This window comes from Rhinopithecus bieti, unplaced genomic scaffold (assembly GCF_001698545.2).
Source record: "Rhinopithecus bieti isolate Rb0 unplaced genomic scaffold, ASM169854v2 scaffold_7673, whole genome shotgun sequence".
Classification (NCBI taxonomy): Eukaryota; Metazoa; Chordata; class Mammalia; order Primates; family Cercopithecidae; genus Rhinopithecus; species Rhinopithecus bieti.
The window spans coordinates 4,939,830-4,959,706 of record NW_016806375.1 but is presented as its reverse complement, the minus strand read 5'-3'; the positions used below and the strand labels follow the sequence as shown (position 1 = coordinate 4,959,706).

At 48.5% G+C, this 19,877-nt stretch overlaps 1 protein-coding gene across 1 annotated transcript; it reads left to right on the top strand.

Moving 5' to 3' along the window:
- The first annotated feature begins 10,691 nt into the window (after positions 1 to 10,691).
- Positions 10,692 to 19,273, top strand: GPX3 (glutathione peroxidase 3). The gene is made up of 5 exons (XM_017875756.1): positions 10,692 to 11,016; positions 15,605 to 15,758; positions 17,162 to 17,279; positions 17,701 to 17,800; positions 18,188 to 19,273. Exons 1-5 carry the CDS (start codon positions 10,930 to 10,932, stop codon positions 18,407 to 18,409), a joined length of 681 nt encoding a protein of 226 aa, XP_017731245.1. The 5' UTR covers positions 10,692 to 10,929; the 3' UTR covers positions 18,410 to 19,273.
- Positions 19,274 to 19,877: the final 604 nt, after the last annotated feature.

The window sequence follows — 19,877 nt, the reverse complement described above, 5'->3', positions numbered from 1 at the left end:
AATTCCTACCGCACAGGGCTTTGAAATCAGACTTCCATAGGAGTCATGTTCCATAAACCCTGAATGTCAAGTTGAAAATTCTATTTCTTCAGAGTGAGGCTGGCTTTAGCAATCTATGCAAGGGGTCTTGCTGAACCAGGGCCAGGGGAAGGCCAGAGGTATGGTTCTAAGAATGAGGATTAATGAGAGAGACTATAAATCTGCTTGGGGAACCACAGCATTAGGAGGGTACATTGGACCAGGCAGGCATCACAGATACTCTCTGCCCTGGAGAGTCTACAGCCCTGCCCATGCAAGGTGTCAGTAGTATCAGTGGGAGCACAGATGGGCTTAAATCAGAAGCTGTTACAGATTGTCTAGTACACACTGAGGGGTTAAAGGCTGAGAGACAAAGACCCAGATATTCTAATTCCCAGCTCAATGCTACTCCTCCCACGCCACCATCAAAGGAGGTGGGGTGGTGTGAGGGGGAATTTGAAGAGAAACAGATTGGACCAAGGAATGAACGCCTCCATGTAGCAATAGCTTCAAAGGGGCTTCAAAATAGGAGATATCTTGTTAAAGAAGGAGGAACAAGAGGGGGAAATGGTTAAAAATAATGTCTTACATCTATGTGGATTATGTTTCCAACTTTATCATGTGTAGTAGCTTATTGCATGTTGTGAGGTACTGTGGTGGAGAGTTACTGATGCGGCATCAGAAACCCCATTTCATTACCCAGCTCTGCCGTGTACAGGCTCTGTGACCTCGGGCAAATCCTCTCTCTGATCTTCAAATTTTCATGTGAAGTGTGAGGCAATAGTGCCTACCCCATAGACCTATCCTGGGGACCAGGTTAGGAAAGCGAAGTGGAGGGAGGTTGTATCCTCTTGAAAATGCTCTGCAAATGGGCAACACGGCAAAGTGGTCACAAGCAAACGTGTGAGGTAGACCATCACTTAGCCTTTCTTTTTTTTTTTTTCCTTTTTTTATTTTTTTGAGATGGAGTTTTGCTCTTGTCATCCAGGCTGGCTGCAATAGCGCCATTTCGGCTCACTGCAACCTCCGCCTCCTGGGTTCAAGCAATTCTCCTGCCTCAGCCCCCTGAGTAGCTGGGATTACAAGCGCACGCCACCACACCCGGGTAATTTTGTATTTTAGTAAAGACGGGGTTTCACCATGTTGGCCAGGCTGGTCTCGAACTCCTGACCTCAGGTGATCCACCTGCCTCAGCCTCCCAGAGTGCTGGGATTACAGGCGTGAGCCACTGCGCCTGGCCCCACTTAGCCTTTCTATGACTTTGTATCCTCATCTGTAAAATGGATGTGGTGAGAATCAAATATAATGCTTTTGCAGCCTCTGGCACAGTCCTTGACAAAGCCTGCAACATACTGTTAGTTACTATCACTAGTTGGGTTTAAGGAATTTTCTCATGTAATCTTCACAATAATCCTATGAGGTAGGATTATTATTAGTCTCATATTGCAGATGGGGAAACCAAGACCTAAAGAGAATTACTTACCCAAATCAATAGCTCATTAGTAGACAGCAAAACCAACTAGAACCCAGATGCCCTGACTGTCAGACCAGGCAGGCAAAGATCAGAATTAGTGAGTAGGGCAGGCTGCAGTGGAAATGTCTATCCGTGGAGTCCAGACAGTAATGCAGCCACAAAGCCAGAGTTCTGGTAGCTGCAGAGGCATTTCCAATTTTAAACTCCGGTCAGTCTGGAGCTCAGTCAGAACAAACCTTGTTTCATCTTTGATTTAAGGAGCTGAGAAAAATAAGCTCTGGAAAGAGAAGAGGGGATCCTGTGTTCCACCATCATCTGAGTTATTTATTCACTAGGCTAATTGCTTCTCTTCTCTGGGCCTCAGTTTCCCCAGCTGTATATGAAAGGTTGAACTAGATTAATGCTTCTCAAACTTGAATGAGGCTCTGAGTTACCTGATGATCTTGTTCGAATGTAGATTCTGATTCTCAGTAGGTCTGGGACAGAGCCTGAGATTGTGAATGTCTGACAAGCTCCCAGGCCATGCCAGTCTGCAGAGCTAAGGATCACTCTCTGAGGAGCAAGGAACCAGATCAGCTCGAAGGACATTTCTGGTAATGATAATGCCTATGAGAGCGATACAACCAAAGACTGAGAAGTAGAGCAAAAACCAATTCTGCCCCAGGTGTCCCACAGTATTTGGGAGTCCAGTGTGAGGGCCAGGCTATTTCCCATGAACCACAGACCCCTTTAAAAAGCAGCTTGATGGGCACAACTCAGTCAGGCATTCAGCCGCAGAGCCAGCTCCCTGGACTCTTCTTCCCAGCCCATCTCCCACCCTCACCTGCACTTCCCCTCCTGAAACGGAAGAGACAAAATTTTCTAAGCCACTTCCCTAGCCTACCAGGGCTGGGGAGAGAGAAGCTTGTTCCTAATGAAGACAAAGGACAAGGCTTAAGAGACACTTGAGAATATTTTTCTGTCCTTCCTTTCTCTCACTCATTCATTCATTATTACATGATTCAACTATTTACTGAGTACTCTCTGTGTGCCTGGTATTCTCCTAGGGGCCGAGGTTACAGCAGAGAAAATAAGACAGATGTGGTCTCTGACCTCATGTTGCTTACATTCTAATTGGGAGGAAAATGGGACAGGTTATACATAAATAGGCAGATTTTAAAAATGAATGAGATCATCTAAAATCACAAAAAGCAATAAAAGAATAATGAAACAAAGTGGTGGGGGTGGGGAGCTTCCTCTGTCTATTGTCCTCAGGACAAAGTCCAAGGCTGGAAAAGCTCATCTCCACCTGCCCTTGTTTGCTTCTCCAGTCTTATCTCCTGCCACTTTTTACCTTGAACTTTCCATTTCAGCCACACGGGACATGGAGTATCAAGGCTGAAAGAGGCCAACCAGCCTTTGATGCAGTGGTTCTTTCATCCCCAATCACTCTTTCTCTTTGTCCCTACCTCCTCCTCTTTTTCCCTCTTTCTCACCCAACTAACCCCTTCTGCTCTTTCCCAGCTTACTCACCACTCCCACTGGAAGCTGGCCCTGCTGCCACTGATCTGGGCTAGGAATCCCTCTGTGCCACCTTCCCCTATGACAGCATCCATCACCTGTGAAGCCATGTTAGTTGGCTGTGTTTCCCCCACCAGACTGTAAGCTCCTCAAGGGCGGGAGTCCTGTCTTATTCATTCTGAATCCTGAATCCTCAACAGTTGCTGCAATGCATAGCACAGAGTAGGTGCTTAAGGAATACCTGTTGAATTAACTGACACTAAGTTTAGTACATTTAAGAGCTCAGTAATGGGCTGGGTGTGGTGGCTCATGCTTGTAATCACAGCACTTTGGGAGGCCAAGGCAGGCAGATCACCTGAGGTGAGGAGTTCAAGACCAGCCTGGCTAACATGGTGAAACCCTGTCTCTATTAAAAATACAAAAAATTAGCTTGGTGTAGTGGCAGGTACCTGTAATCCCAGCTACTCAGGAGGCTGAGGCAGGAGAATCACTTAAACCCGGGAAGCGGAGGTTGCAGTGAGCTGAGATAGCACCACTGCACTCCAGCCTGGGCTACAAGAGCAAAACTCCATCTCAAAAAAAAAAAAAAAAGCTCAGTAATATAAGACAAAGGCATCTACAAGACATGACTTTGGAGACAAAGAATAAATTGATAAATTGGAAGGAAAAGAATATAACAATTCCTCAGTCCTTTCTGGAGGCCACATTCTAGTGACTTTCAGCTCTACACTGTATCAGGCCTCTTACAAGGCTTAGCAGGCAGACTGGGCAGAAATTATTGACCCCCATTCAACAGCTGGGTAAGGTCATGCCTCAGAGAGGTGAACCTACTTCAGCTGAAGTTACCCAGCCAGGTGGTGGCAAAGCATGTCCGAAGAAAGTTAGGGACCAGAGACATCAGATCCAACCCCTCCCTCTTGTAGGGGATGGGGTGGGGGTGGTCACCTGCAGACTCTGAACTAAGTGCTGTAGCTCATTTCAAACTCAAAATAACCATTTGAGGTAAATAGTAGCCATAGCCACAAAAAAAGTAGACACATGATTTGCCCATCATCCACCTTCCCCCTCTAGCCCAATTGCTCCTGGGCAGACTGTGCAGAGTACCACCCCATTCGTCCTCAAGGACTCCCCGCCTGGGGGCAACTCATGAGAAACTCTTCACCCATAGATTGACTGGGACAGACAAAATCCTAGACTTCTAATTTCCTTATTTCACAGCTGGGGGCAATCCAAAGCTTAGACAGAAGGAACTAGTCTATGGCACACACCGAGATAGGGTCAGAACTCCAGAGTCAGAACTTTCTGAAGTAAGTCTCACAAGTGCCCTTGACATGAACTTTCTGAGTTGGGAAAGGGCTAAGAATGATGTGGACATGACCTAACCACTTGTTAGCTGTAGTCAGGGTGGGCGAAGAGAGGCAGCTCCTCTGGTAGTTTACTCTAGAACTCATTAGTTCCCTCTATTCCTCAATGGTTTGTGCATTGGTAGTTAGCCCACAGGAAGTAGGATGTGGGTCGCTTACTACTTAGTGACTGTTTATGAAGATTGTTATTGCTACTATAGCAGTATAGTCTCCCAGCTGAACAATAACCTAGAAAGTATGAAGAGTGGCCAGGCGCGGTGGCTCACGCCTGTAATCTCAGCACTTTGGGAGGCCGAGGTGGGTGAATCACAAAGTCAGGAGTTCGAGACCAGCCTGGCCAACATGGTGAAACCCCATCTCTACTAAAAATACAAAAAAATTAGCTGGGCATGGTGGGGGGCACCTATAATCCCAGCTACTCAAAGGGCTGAGGCAGGAGAATTGCTTGAACCTGGGGGGCACAGGTTGCAGTGAGCTGAGATCACGCCATTGCACTCCAGCATGGGAGACAGTGCGAGACTCCACTGCCAAAAAAAAAAAAAAAAAAAAAAAAAAAAAAAAAAAAGAAGTATGGAGAGTAGGTGGAGTAGGGCTAGCAGAAATAAATCTGTTATTTACATGCCACCCAGTTTATAGAATTGTATTATAGCAGCCCAAACGGATTAGGACAACTCCATCTCAGGTAAGCCCAACAAACCTAGTATTTGCCAGGCCAGGTCCTGTTGAGGCCTCATTGGGAAATCTGTAGCAAATTGTTGGTAGTACAGGCCCGAGACTGTGATCCTTAGAAAGACAATTACGCTTGGCCTGTAGTCAGCACTTGGGAACCTCTATTTCAAAAGGATTTCCACCATTCCCCAAACTAATAAGAGGAGCTCATTATGCCTAAACTGTACAAACAATGCAGTTTCTGTTGACTGCCTACGTTTCTTCTGGGAGTTTGGAATTCTGGTATGTGCTTAGCCAAGGATGCCTGTGTGACCAGCCCCTAATAAAAACCCTGGCATTGAGTCTCCAGTGAACTTCCTTGGTAAACAACATTTTACACATGCTGTTACAGTTCATTGACAAAGGAATTAAGCACATCCTGTGTGCTTAATTCAGCTGGGGGATGATTCTTGGAATCTCGTGGCTATTTTCCTCCAGACTTTGTCCCATGCACCTTTTCCCTTTGCTGATTTTGTAACCTTGTGCTATAATAAATCATAGTGTCAGTATAATTATATGCTGAGTTCTGTGAGTCCTCCTAGCAAATCACTGAACCTAGAGGTGATCTGGGGACCCCCAACAGGAGATAAGCCTAGATTTCACAGAGTCAATCATAATCCTATGCCAATCCCTTAAGAGTATACAGCTTAAGCCAGTGCTATCCAACAGAGATACAATGTGAGTCACATGTAATTTTAAATTTTCTGGTGGCTGTATTTTCAAAAGCAAAAAGAAACAGGCAAAAATAATTTTAAGCATATGTTTTCTTTAACCCAATGCATTATTTTTTTTTATTTTTATTTTTGAGACAGAGTCTCACTCTGTCACCCAGGCTGGAGTACAGTGGTACAATCACCACTCACTGCAGCCTCAATTTCTTGGGCTTCAGTGATTCACTAACTTTTTAAATTTTTGTAGAGATGTGGTCTCACTATGTTGCCCAGGCTGGTCTCAACCCCCTGGGCTCAAGGCATCCTCTCACTTCGGCCTCCCAAAGCGTTGGGATTATAGGCATGAGCCACTGTGCTCAGCTAATCCATTATATTAAAAATATATTTAAAATATTTCCATATGTAATTTTATTAAAATTGAGATATTTTATATTCTTTTATCAAACTAAGTCTTCAGAGAACACTGTGTGTTTTATACTCACAGCACAGATCAGTTTGTACTAGCCCCGCTCCCAGCACGCAATAGCCACGCACCCTTACGGCCTGCCTGCTATATTGACTCAGAGATTAATGGCAAGGGCTCTGGAGACAGTATATGCGGAGACTAAAGACACTCTGTCTGGGATGCCGATTCAACCATGTTGATTTCTGATTAACTCCAGTTCCAGGAAAGCCTCTAAGATTGTCAGTTTATCTACTGTTCCTTGTGTAAGAGCATGTCCTTATCAAAAATATTCCCCTTAGGTGAAAACAACCTTAATATTATCACACTTTGGTTGGCCTGCACATCCCTTCGACAGGGAGATCACCCCTTCCCTATGCTATATAAGCCCTGGGCTGGGAAGGGGGTAAATAGCTCGGGGATCCACTATCTCACTTCACAGCCACCTAAGATTTCTGTGGCTTCTGTTTGTAAGTCCCTAATAAATGTTTCTTTCTGAGGAACTGGGTATGTCAGCTTCTTTCTTCAGCTTCTCAGCCTCCTCTGACTTTGGCGGGGGCCAGGGGTAGGGTAGGTTTACAGAGACCTGCTCACAGCAGAATAGTATGTGTGGGTCAGAAGCCTGGTTCTGTGACTTACCAATAGCATAACCCTAAGCAAAGTTGCTTAATCTCTCCATGTATTAGTTTCCTCATTTGCAAAATGGGGATAATAATGTTGGCTACCTCATGAGGTTGCAGAGATTAATTAAGGCAGTACCTGGTATGGATAGGATATTGCGTGAATGCTGGCTGCTACTCTCTTTATGCTAAAGCTTGGCCCTTTGAGACCAACTTGTCTAACACCTTGTTCCATAAATGAGAAAACTGCAGCCCAGAGTTTGGAAGGCACTAGTTTCACAAGCAAAGACTACAACCACCCATCTCTCCTCTTGATGAACTCCCTGTTTTCTGGCTGGCCCTGAGATCAAATTTGCTAATTGTTTAGGAAACTGGCAGCTCCAGGGCCCCAGCTCAGTTCTGCAATTTCTTCTTGACTGCAAAACAAGGGCTACTGTTGGAAGTTGGCACTGAATTGACGCAGGCTGGGCCTCACTTCTGCTTCTACCTAGGCTCATCAGTTAGAGTGGCTGATCCCATCTTTGAGTCCAGAACCTGAAGTGTTTACTAAGCAATAATAAGGCTAGCTTTCATTGTTTTAACTTTTTACAATCCTTTGAGTTTATTAACTTGTGTTCTATCTTCCTCGAAGACACAGTGCATCAGCACTTTTTGTAAAACCTCCTTTTAAGTCATCTTCAGTCTCTGTTCACCTACCAAGTAGGTAAGTAGTGAGCTCCCTGTAGAGGTCTCTAACAAATAGGATGAAGAGGTTCCGAGTGCTCACTTGTTTGGGATGTGGAAGATGCGTTCTCAGAATGGAAGCAAAACTAGCTTATGATTCTTCTACAGCTTATCTTTCTATCCCTCCCTTCCCATTTTGCCCAATGCAAATCATCTACTCTCCTCTGACAAGCCTACTCAGCATAATCCACACGTCTTGACTCTTCCTAGAAGATGAAATCAGACCAGTCTTGCGGGCTCTACATGGTTAGAACTTGCTGACTTGAAGCTCTCCTTATTCTGTATGCCAAATATTGTTTTATTTGACATTAATTTATTTGATAGATATGTATCAAGCAACTACTATGTATTAGGCTCTGTGCTGGTGCTGGTGCCTTTTTGGATCTTATAATTTAGTGCAGAAAACAGACAAACAAGAAATGATGATAAAGTACAACAAAGGGTTGATGTAGAAAGTGTCACATACTCTAGGAACTATAGGAAGACAAGGGGACCACCACGAAACTCCTTTCTTAAGATGTGACATTAGTGGAGACATGAAAAATGAGTAGGATAGAACCAGTTGAAGGGAGATAACCTCTGTTCCGAGCAGAGGGAACAGCAGAGATGAAACCTGGAAGTGAGGGAGCATGGCAGACTGAACTGAAAAATGTCCAGTATAGCGGAGGCAGAGAGAATATGGAGAGTGTGGCAAAAGATGAAGAAGCAGATGGATTTTGAGGGTACTGTCTGAAGTGCTAAGGAATTTAGACTTTAACCTGAGGGCAGTTGGAAGCAGCCTGATGGAAAACGATATATTTCAAAACCTAGGGTCCTTGAGAACAAGTCAACCAAATGTATTTAAAAGGCTGCTGATGAAAATATTGGGAAGTATTGTTTTCATTCTCATTGTTTTCATTGTCATGCTCTTTGTGCCAATGGTTAGACCTCCTTTAAAAGCTGACTGCAGCATAAAGGCCCTTCTTCATGCCAGGGCAGGCTCTCCCACCCTCCCCACCCCACTGTCCATGTCATCAGTTTTGTACTTCTGTTCTGTATGGTTCAGGCTATCCTTATACCCTTAGGAATGAAGAGCCACAGACACCACCACTGAGAGACAGTCAAAGATCCTTGATAAATAGGTGGACAACTGAGATTAGAGAAGGAAAGTAACTTTATTACTCTCCGTAGCAATCCAGGGGTAGCATCTCAGGTATCTGACTCCTTCTTGGCTCCCCCAAAGAAAGAGACCACTGGGATTAAGGTGAGACAAGTGAGACACAGAAGGTGCAAAATGTAGAGAGATGCCCGCTGCCAGGTGCCAGGCTGCTCTTGTGTGACCCTAGGTACCTTCCCTTCCCTCACCCTGCTGGTCTCTGCTGGAAACACCTTTAAGGGCAGGGACTTTGGCTTCTAGACAACTCTTTAGCATCTCTCATGGTGTTAACATGTTGCTAGGTGCCTATTTTGAGGGTCACTAGATGCCAACTGATACTAATGAACAATGGATTTCTGACAAACTGATGTGTACACAGATGTTTATATTTTTGGGTAAATACAAACCTCAAAAGACAACAGAACAACATGGAGAGGGCCTGAGACTGAGTCTAGAGACCTGGATTCTGATTCCCTCCCTGCCATCAGTTGGTTATGGGAACTTGAGTAAATTGCTCCTTGTCTCTAGGATTCAGTGAAATGAGGTGGTTAAATAAAACGTATTGAGCACTTACTGTGTGTCAGCCATTGTTCATATGCTCCCAGGCTTTAACTCAGTTAAAGACTTCCTGGCCTCTGAGGTTCCTTCTACTTCAACAGGCTGTGGTTCGAAGTGGGAAGACTTCACAGAGAATGCAAAACTTGAGAAACATCTTCCAAATTCCAGTGGGGATGTTAATACCTTTAATCATAGTAAAGGCATGGTTTCTCAAGGCATTTCTTGGTCAGAAGAAAGTTCTAGAAGGCACTTAATCCTAGGACTCACACTATCAAGGCTACAGCCAGGCCAACTGCCTCACAATAACCTTTAGAACATATCTGAAGGCAGATTCTAAGCTTCTGCCCCTAGAGATTCTAATGCAATGACTCCAAAGTGGGGTCCAGGAATCTGTATTAAAGGCTTCCCAGTTGACTCTGGTGGTCAGATTTGAGACTGATTCCAAACACATTTCCCATCTGTGGACAGGATCATACCTAGATAGCCCAGCCCTAGAACTGCCTGGCCTGATCATAAGTGTTCCACGGAGATTTTGTTTTTTAATGTAATGAATGATTAAGTCAGCAAATATTTTACATCTGTTGTGTGCTAGGTCCTGTGCCAGGTAGTGATTATGGGCCTTATTCTCAAAGGACTCCTGGTCTCGGTCTGTCACTTACTTTAGAAACAAGTCATCTAGCCAGAGTCAGAAGGGCACTGGAGATCACAAATCGATCCCATTATTACACAGCTGAGGAAACTGAGGCCCAGAGAGGAACTGCCACATGTTAAAGACTACACAGGGAGCAAATTTATTTTCTGCTTCTAAACCAGGTGGTTTAGCCACAGATAGGCCAAGAATACAAACAGACAAGCCTCGCTGGGTTTCCCACTCCGTTTATTACTATTAGACCATTCCCTTTTTCTCCACTCACATTTCTGCGCATTTCCATGGTCTTCATAGAATCTAAGCCTAAAATAAACAGTTTTCCTTGAGTTTTGGGTCTTCATTTCTGAAGACTCTCATGTCACAGAAAACTTTAATTAAATAAATCTGTTATGCTTTTTTCTTGCTAACCTGTCTTTTGCTACAGGTATGTCAGCTGTGACCCTTATGATGGGGAGGAAAGGCACCCCACCTTCTCTGTCCCTACTGTCCCAGTGCCCTAACCAGAATGGGGTTTTCAAAATCCCAGGACACCCACTCTTTGTTTCTTAAGCACTAAACCTATAGTAAATGTTTCTGGAAGTTTAACTTCAGATCTTGCTGAAATTTTAAACCCTCAATTTCCAGAGGACCATCGCAAGGTGTTTTTAAAGCCTCGATAGGAATAAGGAATGCTTCCCAGAATGGAGACCTCCATCAGTTCTTGGGTGCTATTAGCCCCCTTGCCTTCGCTGTAATGGAGACCGCTGTGCCCGCCTCCATTCGCACTTTGGAGCCAAAAGAGGAAGGGACCGCCTCCCACGTCCACAGGGACTTGACTTCCACCTCTCTGCCCAGATTTGCTTATGTCACTGTCCCCGCCGGGCCGGGGAAGCGGGAGCTGAGGGCAAGTCGCGCCCGCCCCTGAAATCCCAGCCGCCTAGCGATTGGCTGCAAGGGCCCCGGCTTGGCCGCGGATTGGTCACACCCGAGGGCTTGAAAGGTGGCTGCGAGCGCCGGACACCTCAGACGGACGGTGGCCAGGGATCAGGCAGCGACTCAGGCGACCCTGAGTGTGCCCCCAGCCCGCCATGGCCCGGCTGATGCAGGCGTCCTGCCTGCTCTCCCTGCTCCTGGCCGGCTTCCTCCCGCAGAGCCGGGGACAAGAGAAGTCGAAGGTGAGTGAGCCTCCGGGCCGGGGGCCAGGAGAACAAACCTAGCCCCTCGGTGTCCAGCGTTTAGTGCAATGCACCCCTTTTCCCAGGCGGGGTCCCCGCCAGATGGGCGATCCCCAGGTGCGAGGGACCCCCTGAACCCCTTTTGCCGCCGCGACCCCGCCCCCGACCGTCGTCGTCTCGTAGTTCCATCTGCTGGAGAGCCGAAACCTGGTGCTTCAGGCGGGCAGAATGACTAAGGGAGGAAGGTCTCTTTCCCCGAGCTCGCACTTTCTCCCCACTGCCACCTCGGGGATCGCCTTGCTACATCTATGTCACCTCCGTGCCTGAGCTGCTCCCCTTCAGTAGGACCTGAGAGGGAGGACGTCACAGAAAAAATGCCTGGCGTCTGGGTGGGCTGTGCAAGTTCCTAGGGAGACAGACAACGAGAAAGGGGAGAGGCAGCTGGGTGAGCCTGGTCCTGAAGAACTGCTGTGGGGGGCTCTTCTAGCCCAAGAATGATACAGGCAGGTAGAAATGGCCACTTGGATTCAGGGCATTGGTAGAAGAGGCAGAGATCAGTGCTACAAAGAGCTCTGGAGTGACAGTGCAGAACACTCAGGACCCCGAGTCCTTACCTGTTCCTGGACCTCCGTTTCTCCATCTGCAGGGGGGAGTTTGGGGGTGGGAGTGCATAGGACACAATGAAGCTGACGGCCTCAGAGGGGATGCTTGGAGAAGCTGAAAAATCCACAAGCTGTTCTCTGCAATTTCCTCCTCTGGGGCAGCCTCACTACCCAGGACCCACTGTCATTAGCCTGAGGAAACCTGGTAGTTGGAGAAAGCTGGGGACTGCTAATTCAGAAGGAGAGGTAGAATTCTCTGGAGTCTCGGTCTATTTCCAGCAGGTGTGTGGCCCATACCTGGAGTGAGGATACTGAGGCCAACAGTGGGATGAGCCAGCATGCTGATCTCCTTGGACAGTGTGTACCGGGGTGGGCTCTGTAGACCTCTCTCTACCCAGGGAGTGGGAGTGGGTGGGGAAGGAGGCAGAAGCCAGGTGTAGGGATAGACTCAAAGAGAGCAATTTCTGTCTCCAACCTCCCAACACGCATAACTCACATTTTTGCAAGCTCTGAGCTTGTGTTTCTAAAATCCTCTGGGCCTTGACTTTAATTAAGATCTTATGAGTCTAGGAGTCCGTTTCCAAAATTCTATCCACTTCTCAGGAGGACCATTGCAAGCACAGGCTTCCTTCCATGTTACTCACCTCCTTTCTGTCCTCAGCCTAAATCCCATTAATCAGCCTCTCCTTGGAGTCAGTCTAAATGGATATGAAGCCACTTTGTCCAAGCCCCCTCCTTTTTATCCATCCCTGTTCATAATCCCCAACTCAGAAGGCATTTTCCAGGTCAGGAATGGGGTCGATTTTCAACATTGATGTTGGGGGTGGGCCATAGACAGGCCAGCACCATGGAGTGAGTCCCAACTTCTCAGACTGGGGAGGGTCAAAGAAGGTACAAATTGGGCCCTGCCTCAAGAAGGCTAGCGGGGAGAACCTGGACTCTATGAATAACTCATCATAGCTGTGTCCTCTCTGCAGAACTCTGGGGAGGGATAAATGGACTCAGAGAGAATAGGATGGGGATGGTCTAGAAAAGTTTTAGGGTGAGGTGTAATCATATCACATACAACCAGTCAGGACTTGCTGGCTAATGAAAGCCTGGGCATGCCCATCTCTGCTCCCAAGTTCTTAGAGTTGAGATGTCTTAGCTCTGGGTTAGGACCCAACCACTCACCTCACCCCCAGCCCCAGGGTAAAGGGATAGGGTTATGGGGCATGTGGAGAATGGAATGGATGAAAGGGGACTCAGCCCAGACAGGTGTTTGCCTCCTACCAATTCAAAGGAAGAGGCTAGGGAACAGATGGGGTCCTCCTCTTCTTGCTGCATCCCCTCCCCAGTCCAGCTGCAGACTGCCCAGGCTCCTTGTCTCTACAAAAGGACTGCAGAAGCCGGAAAGAGTGACAACTGCTGACGTGCATGGGATCCTAGTAACCGCTGGTTTCTAGGTGACTAAACCTGGCAGAGAGAATCATGGAACCACAGGCTGACAGAGTTAAAGGGCCTTTAAGACAGCCCTGAACCTGACTCCATCTTACAATGGAGGAGCCGGAGCCCCAGGAAAGGGGGTCACATGGCATCAGAGACACAGCAAAGCCCAGCACTCAGGTCTCCAGCCTCCCAGACCACTTCTCACAGCATCATATTGATAGCAGTGGTAAGAGAGGAGAGGAGAAAGACACAAGACCAGCAGCCCCAGCCAGCCAGAGTCCTGGCTGAGTCCCATCATCCAACTTTCAAGCCACCAGAACCCTCCTCTCTTGCCCAGCTATGGGAGGATTGAGGCACTGTCACGGCCTCTCCCCGTTATCTCCTTCAGCCACTGTTTCAGATGCAGTGCTCTGGGATTCCATGTGCCCAGAGAAGGGAAGAGGACTCATAGAGGACTGAGTTGCAGTGATCAGTGGGGAGCACAGCTGTGGTTTCTCCACCCGTGGGCCACCTTCTGACCCCCACTATCCCTTGACATAGAATTTTGTTCCAAGAGATTCCATGCCTGTTTTGTTCTGCCAATAGATTCTCCCAACCGTTCTGGGCAGCAGCATGCTTATCTCCCTGGACATTATATGCCCACACAGTGAAAGTGACTTGCTCAGAGCCACGCAGCCAGCAAAAAACAGAAGCTAATGAAATAGGGTTCTCCTTGCCACACCTCCAAACTGAAACTGTGTCCAGAAGCTGGTCCTTCTGTTTACAAGCTCCCATTATTAGGACAACCTGTCATCTCTTTTTCTTCCATGTCTCGGAGTTCATTTTTGGATCATGGCAGAGTTTAAAAAGTGGACAGGCTATAGAGATGCCTGGCTTTCTGGCCACTAGACCTTTGTGGCGGTCTAGGGTGTATTTGTTGTGTCCCAGTCTGTCTGCATTTTAAGGTGGAAATGGCCCCAGCTGGAATGAGGAGCTCCAGGAGCAGGAGGAATGTTGATCTTAGGTCTTGGGCCTGCCTCCAGCACCCACCAAAAGTCACAGGGTGTGGAATATTAGACTCATGTAAAGCAGGAAGTTTGCACCACTGCCAAGAAGAGAGCTTGCAGCTGCCAGGGAATGGCCTGGCAGAGGAAGCACAGCCTCGCCCGGCTCAGCAGGCCTGCTTCATGACAGAGGCAGCTCTTCTGCACCCTGTGCGGGGGCCACGCCCTGCCAGCATGGATCACTCCCTTCACCTGGTCAGGCCCAGGTTCCTTGCCTCAACAGCAAGTTCTCCAGAACTGAAGGGAAGAGAGGGAGTGAATTTGCTTCTCTAACTCCAGCCACCTGTCTCTGTCCTCTCTTGGTCTATAATGCTACTTTGTATTCCATTTGTTTATTGTCTGCCCAACTTTCAAAGGATATCAAGGCCACAAAGGACCTTAAAGACCACCTTATACAATGGTTTCAAGGTTTTCCTTTCCCATCACGACCAGCCCACCTGCCAAATTGTGTCAATGATGCAATGACAGACATCCTTTCAAGGGTAGTCTCAGAGTTTTGTTGTCTGTGTCAGGGATGAGGTAGAGGCAGAGTAGGCTCATAAGCCACATCCTACTAGCCAGCAGTGAGCCCAATCCTCCCTCTCCCACTGATCATGATCCTATCAAGCCATCATGGTTGACCTGGTTGAAGAGTTGGATCGGTTCAAGGTTCTCATTTTATAAATGAGGAAACTCAGGTCCGAAGAAAAGAAAGGGCCAGTCCAAGACCACACAGGGAGTTAATGGCAGAGGGACGTGGAGCCCAGGTCTCCCAGCCCACAGTCCACTGTACTCTGTCCCTCCTTGTCCTGGAGGCTGACTGTGAGCAGCAGCTGGGGAGGGAGGAAGGCATAAGGGTCATCACCAGTCTGCTCAGACCCGGAACGTTAACACCTGCAGGTATTGTTGCTTTTCCCTACCTCGCCACAGCCCTTTCCCCCATGCCTGGCTCTCAATCCTGCTTCCCTGTTTGGTAACAACAGCCTCATCTTTCCTGTCCTCCAGATTGGGAGCCTCTGAATGGCCATGTCCACACTGCCTCTTCCTCCTTTCTCTTCAGTTTTTCCTTCACACTGGCCTAGTTCAGGCTCTCATCCTCAATGGCCTGGAGTATTCCAACAGCCACCCAACCAGTCTCCATCAGCCCGTCCAGGAACCCAGCCATCAGCTTTAGGGCAGTCTCCCTGAGAGCCCAGTAAATATTCTGAAGTTGACATGTGATGTGGAAGTAATTAGCAAAATAAGTCATTCTCCAGGGTTCCATAGCACTCACTTATTAAGTGCTTATTAAGCACTTAAGCACTCACGTATTAAGCACTTAATAGTAAGCACCTAATAAGCACGTATTAAGTGCTTTCAAAATCATTATCTTACACAAGGAATTAGGAGACCTCAGTGCTAGTCCAGTTCCAATTCTCGGTGATGATTTTGAGAAAGTCACTCTCCCTGTTGGGATCTTTCATTCTTTTGAAAATGGAGATGTCCAAGTTCCCTTCCAGCTCTAACTGCTCCTTTTATGGCCTTTCTGTGTTCCAGATGGACTGCCATGGTGGCGTGAGCGGCACCATTTACGAGTACGGAGCCCTCACCATTGATGGGGAGGAGTACATCCCCTTCAAGCAGTACGCTGGCAAATACGTCCTCTTTGTCAATGTGGCCACCTACTGAGGCCTGACGGGCCAGTACATTGGTAAGAGCCCACCCTTCCTCCCTGCTTTATTTGGGGCTGTATGGCATATTTCAATCACAGGATCTTTTCTGGTGCACAGGGGGAAGGGTGATGGCAATCATGAGAGTCCAAGCCCCTTTTCCCAGCTCCACCGTGTTCCGTGGTTTTGTGAAGATTATATAAGCCTGAGGTCTGATTGCCTCTGGACATGTTCTAGGAGATTCCCAGTTATCTATCTTCATCTCTGGGCACCTCAACCACCCTAAAGGCAGAGGGATGGAGGTTAGGTTTGTGATTAGAGCTCCCTTTGGCTGGAGCATGAGATGATAACTGGAGCTCCATCTTGCTGAGAATGTCTCATTTTCCCTCAGCCCCATCTGCTTTGGTGCTTCTCTTGGCAGCTCTCTGGAAAGCAGGCAAATTGCCTCGAGGCCCCAGAGTGTATGCGTGGTGTAGTGGGATGAAGGGGCAGGCTACACTTCTAATGCCCATTCTAAAATAAACTTTGAAGATGATCTAGTTTAGCCTTCCCCTCTTCTCAATGTACAGATAGGAAACCAAGACTCAGAGTGAAGACACAACTTAAGCAGAGTCACAAAGCTATTAGTGGCGGAAATGAGGCATTTGGCCCAGGTTTCATGATCTCCTGATATGCTTACTCCTTTCTCCTTTGCTGGGGTAGAATACAGAGGCTAGGGGAACAGGCAACCAAAGGCAGGTGACAGCACCCAGGGGAAAACGCTTTGGGGCTGAGCAGTCTGCTGGCAGGGGGTCAGGGAGGCAAGGACAATTTGACCCTCCATACTCTGCCTGGCAATCAGGCGAATTCCCGTAAGTGGAAGGACGGCGGTCGCGTGGTCCAGTGGCTGTGAGTGCTCTATCTGGGACGCTTCTCTCTAGCCTTGGAACAGAGCACAGTGCGTTTGGGCAAGAGATGGGCTGGGTGCTGCTGCAAAAGAGACCAGGGGACACTGAGGAAACTGGGGAGCTGGGCCAGGGCCTCATCTGTGTTCCTGATTTGCCAAAGATTATGGGAGGGTTGTAACCTCACCCCAAAGAAGGTCTCTGCCTTGTATCCAGGGATGGATAGTTCTTGCTGCAGGAAACTCAATCCTGAGGGCCCTGAATGAGTGCTCCAACTGGCCCAGGTGGAGGGCCTTGGCAACGGGCAGGTGACTGACAGCTGATTTGAGGAAGGGTATTATTCTTTTCCCCCAAACCTTCAATCCATCCAGATTAGAGTCAAGAGGATAGGACCTGAGTCCCAGCAATGCTGTGAACTCACTGGTGATCTTGGGCAAGTCCCTCCCTTTCTCGGGCCTCAGTAGTTCCAGCGGCACAGCAGGTGAGCTGGGGGAGTGGTGTGGATGAGACAGGGCTCCTTGCCAGGATACTCCCATGTCTGCTCTTTCTCTTTGGCCCAGAATTGAATGCACTACAGGAAGAGCTTGCACCATTCGGTCTGGTCATTCTCGGCTTTCCCTGCAACCAATTTGGAAAACAGGAACCAGGCGAGAACTCAGAGATCCTTCCCAGCCTCAAGTGAGTGCTCACTCAGCATCCTAAGAAAGTACCTCTCACATGGCCCATGTGTCTTGTATCAACCCCAATTCATGGTGAACATTTATCAGCCACCAAGAACCACTCTCCTCTTCTAGGATCCCCAGTCAAATGAGGGAATGGAAGGGAAGGGGCAAAAGAGGGAAAAGGACAGACATGACTAGTTGTGATGTGCATCTGCCGGGAGCACCGAGGTGGGGGGACACTGAAAAGGGACCAGGCTGGAAAGGAAGACCGCGGACTCACATTATGCCTACACCCACTGCACATTCACTGGCTCCTGCTTCCCACTGCGGAATAAATCCAGACCCCCAACACCCCCCTCCCCTGTTCTGTCCCTTCCTCTCATTTCTGAGTCTTGTGCCCACCTCCTTGGAACCCACCTAAGAACATTCCTCAACAGGTATGTCCGCCCAGGTGGAGGCTTTGTCCCTAATTTCCAGCTCTTTGAGAAAGGGGATGTGAATGGAGAGAAAGAGCAGAAATTCTACACTTTCCTAAAGGTGAGTGAGCTCCCACCTGTGTTGGCTGGGACTGCAGCCCCTCTTGGATCCAGTCCACACCGTGAAGGCCCATGCCACCTCCCCTGCCCCTGGGCTCTTGGGGAATTTCTTGGTATCTATTGTTCCAGCTAGAGGGCTCTGCAGACCCTGATTAGGGTCTCATTGGCCCATTTTACAGGAAAGGCCCAGAAGGAGGACCCAGAGTGAACATACTAAGGGTTTCACAATCTTCTAGAGCCACAGCTGGCACTGGCAGTCAGTCTTCTAACTCCCAAACTGGAGCTCTTTTCTCAGGGCCAGGCTGTTCTCCCACCCCAGGAAGGTCTAGGAAGGAAGAGGGTCAAGTGGCCTCAAGCAAGGCTGACACTCCTCTCATCCCTGCTCTAGAACTCCTGTCCGCCCACCTCGGAGCTCCTGGGTACATCTGACCGCCTCTTTTGGGAACCCATGAAGGTCCACGACATCCGCTGGAACTTTGAGAAGTTCCTGGTGGGGCCAGATGGTATACCTATCATGCGCTGGCACCACCGGACCACGATCAGCAACGTCAAGATGGACATCCTGTCCTACATGAGGCGGCAGGCAGCCCTGGGGCTCAAGAGGAAGTAACTGAAGGCTGTCTCATCCCGTGTCCACCATGTAGGGGAGGGACTTTGTTCAGGAAGGAATCCGTGTCTCCAACCACACTATCTACCCACCACAGACCCCTTTCCTATCGCTCAAGGCCCCAGCCTGGCACAAATGGATGCATACAGTTCTGTGTCTGTACTGCCAGGCATGTGAGTGTGGGTGCATGCGGGTGTTTACACACAGGCCTACAGGTGTGTGTGACTGTGTGTGTGTATGGGTGTACAGCCACATGTCTACCTATGTGTCTTTCTGGGAACGTGTACCATCTGTGTGCCTGCAGCTGTGTAATGCTGGAGAATAACCCTTTCTCTCCAGTTCTCCATTCCAATGATAATAGTTCACTTACACCTAAACCCAAAGGAAAAAGCAGCTCTAGGTCCAATTGTTCTGCTCTAATCGATACCTCAACCTTGGGGCCAGCATCTCCCACTGCCTCCAAATATTAGTAACTACCACTGACGTCCCCAGAAGTTTCTGGGTCTACCACACTGCCCAATCCCCAATTCCTCCTTCCTGAAGGGCCCTCCCAAGGCTACATCCCCAGCCCACAGTTCTCCCTGAGAGAGATCAACCTCCCTGAGATCAGCCAAGGCAGATGTGAGAGCAAGGGCCACGCACCCCCTGTCAGGGGTGGCATCTTCATGAGGGAGGGGCCCAAAGCCCTTGTGGGCGGACCTCCCCTGAGCCTGTCTGAGGGGCCAGCTCTTAGTGCATTCAGGCTAAGGCCCCTGGGCAGGGATGCCACCTCTGCTCCTTCAGAGGATGTGCCCTCTCCCCTCACTGGTCCATTGGCATGAGACTCACCCCCTGTCTGCCCAGTAAAAGCCTTTCTGCAACAGCTGATCCTACTGTGTGTGTTGCTTCTTCAATGGTGGCTGCTCCCGCCTGGGTGGGGAGTGAGGAGGAGAAGGTGGGGCCGGGTAAAGTGGGGAGGATGAGAAAAGAACAAATACAACAACAAAAACTTTTTACAGTGGGTGCAAAGGTAACTGCGGTTTTCGCCATATGGCAAATCCAAGGCTACCTCCCCACCCCACAATTCTCCGAGATCAGCCAAGGCAGAGTGCAAGGGCCACATAGCCCTGTCAGGGGTGGCATCTTCATGAGGGAGCCCCCCCCCGCTACAAAAACGGGGCAAAAATCACAATTACTTTTGCAACAACCTAATAGCTGGGTGCAGTGGCGCACTCCTATAGCCCCAGCTACTTGGGAGGCTGATGTGGGATTTTGAGGCTACAGTGCGCCGTGACTGAGTCTGAATAGCCACTGCACTCCAACCTGGGCAACATAGTAAGACTGTCTCTTAAAAAAAAAAAAAAGAAATCAGAGAATGCTTTGCTTTGGGTCTCTGCTTTTGGCTCCTACCTTGGCCCACTCTGCTTCTGTCACTCAGCATTGGGAGTTTATAAAACCAGTTCTGATCTACTCTCATTCCCTCCCACAGTTC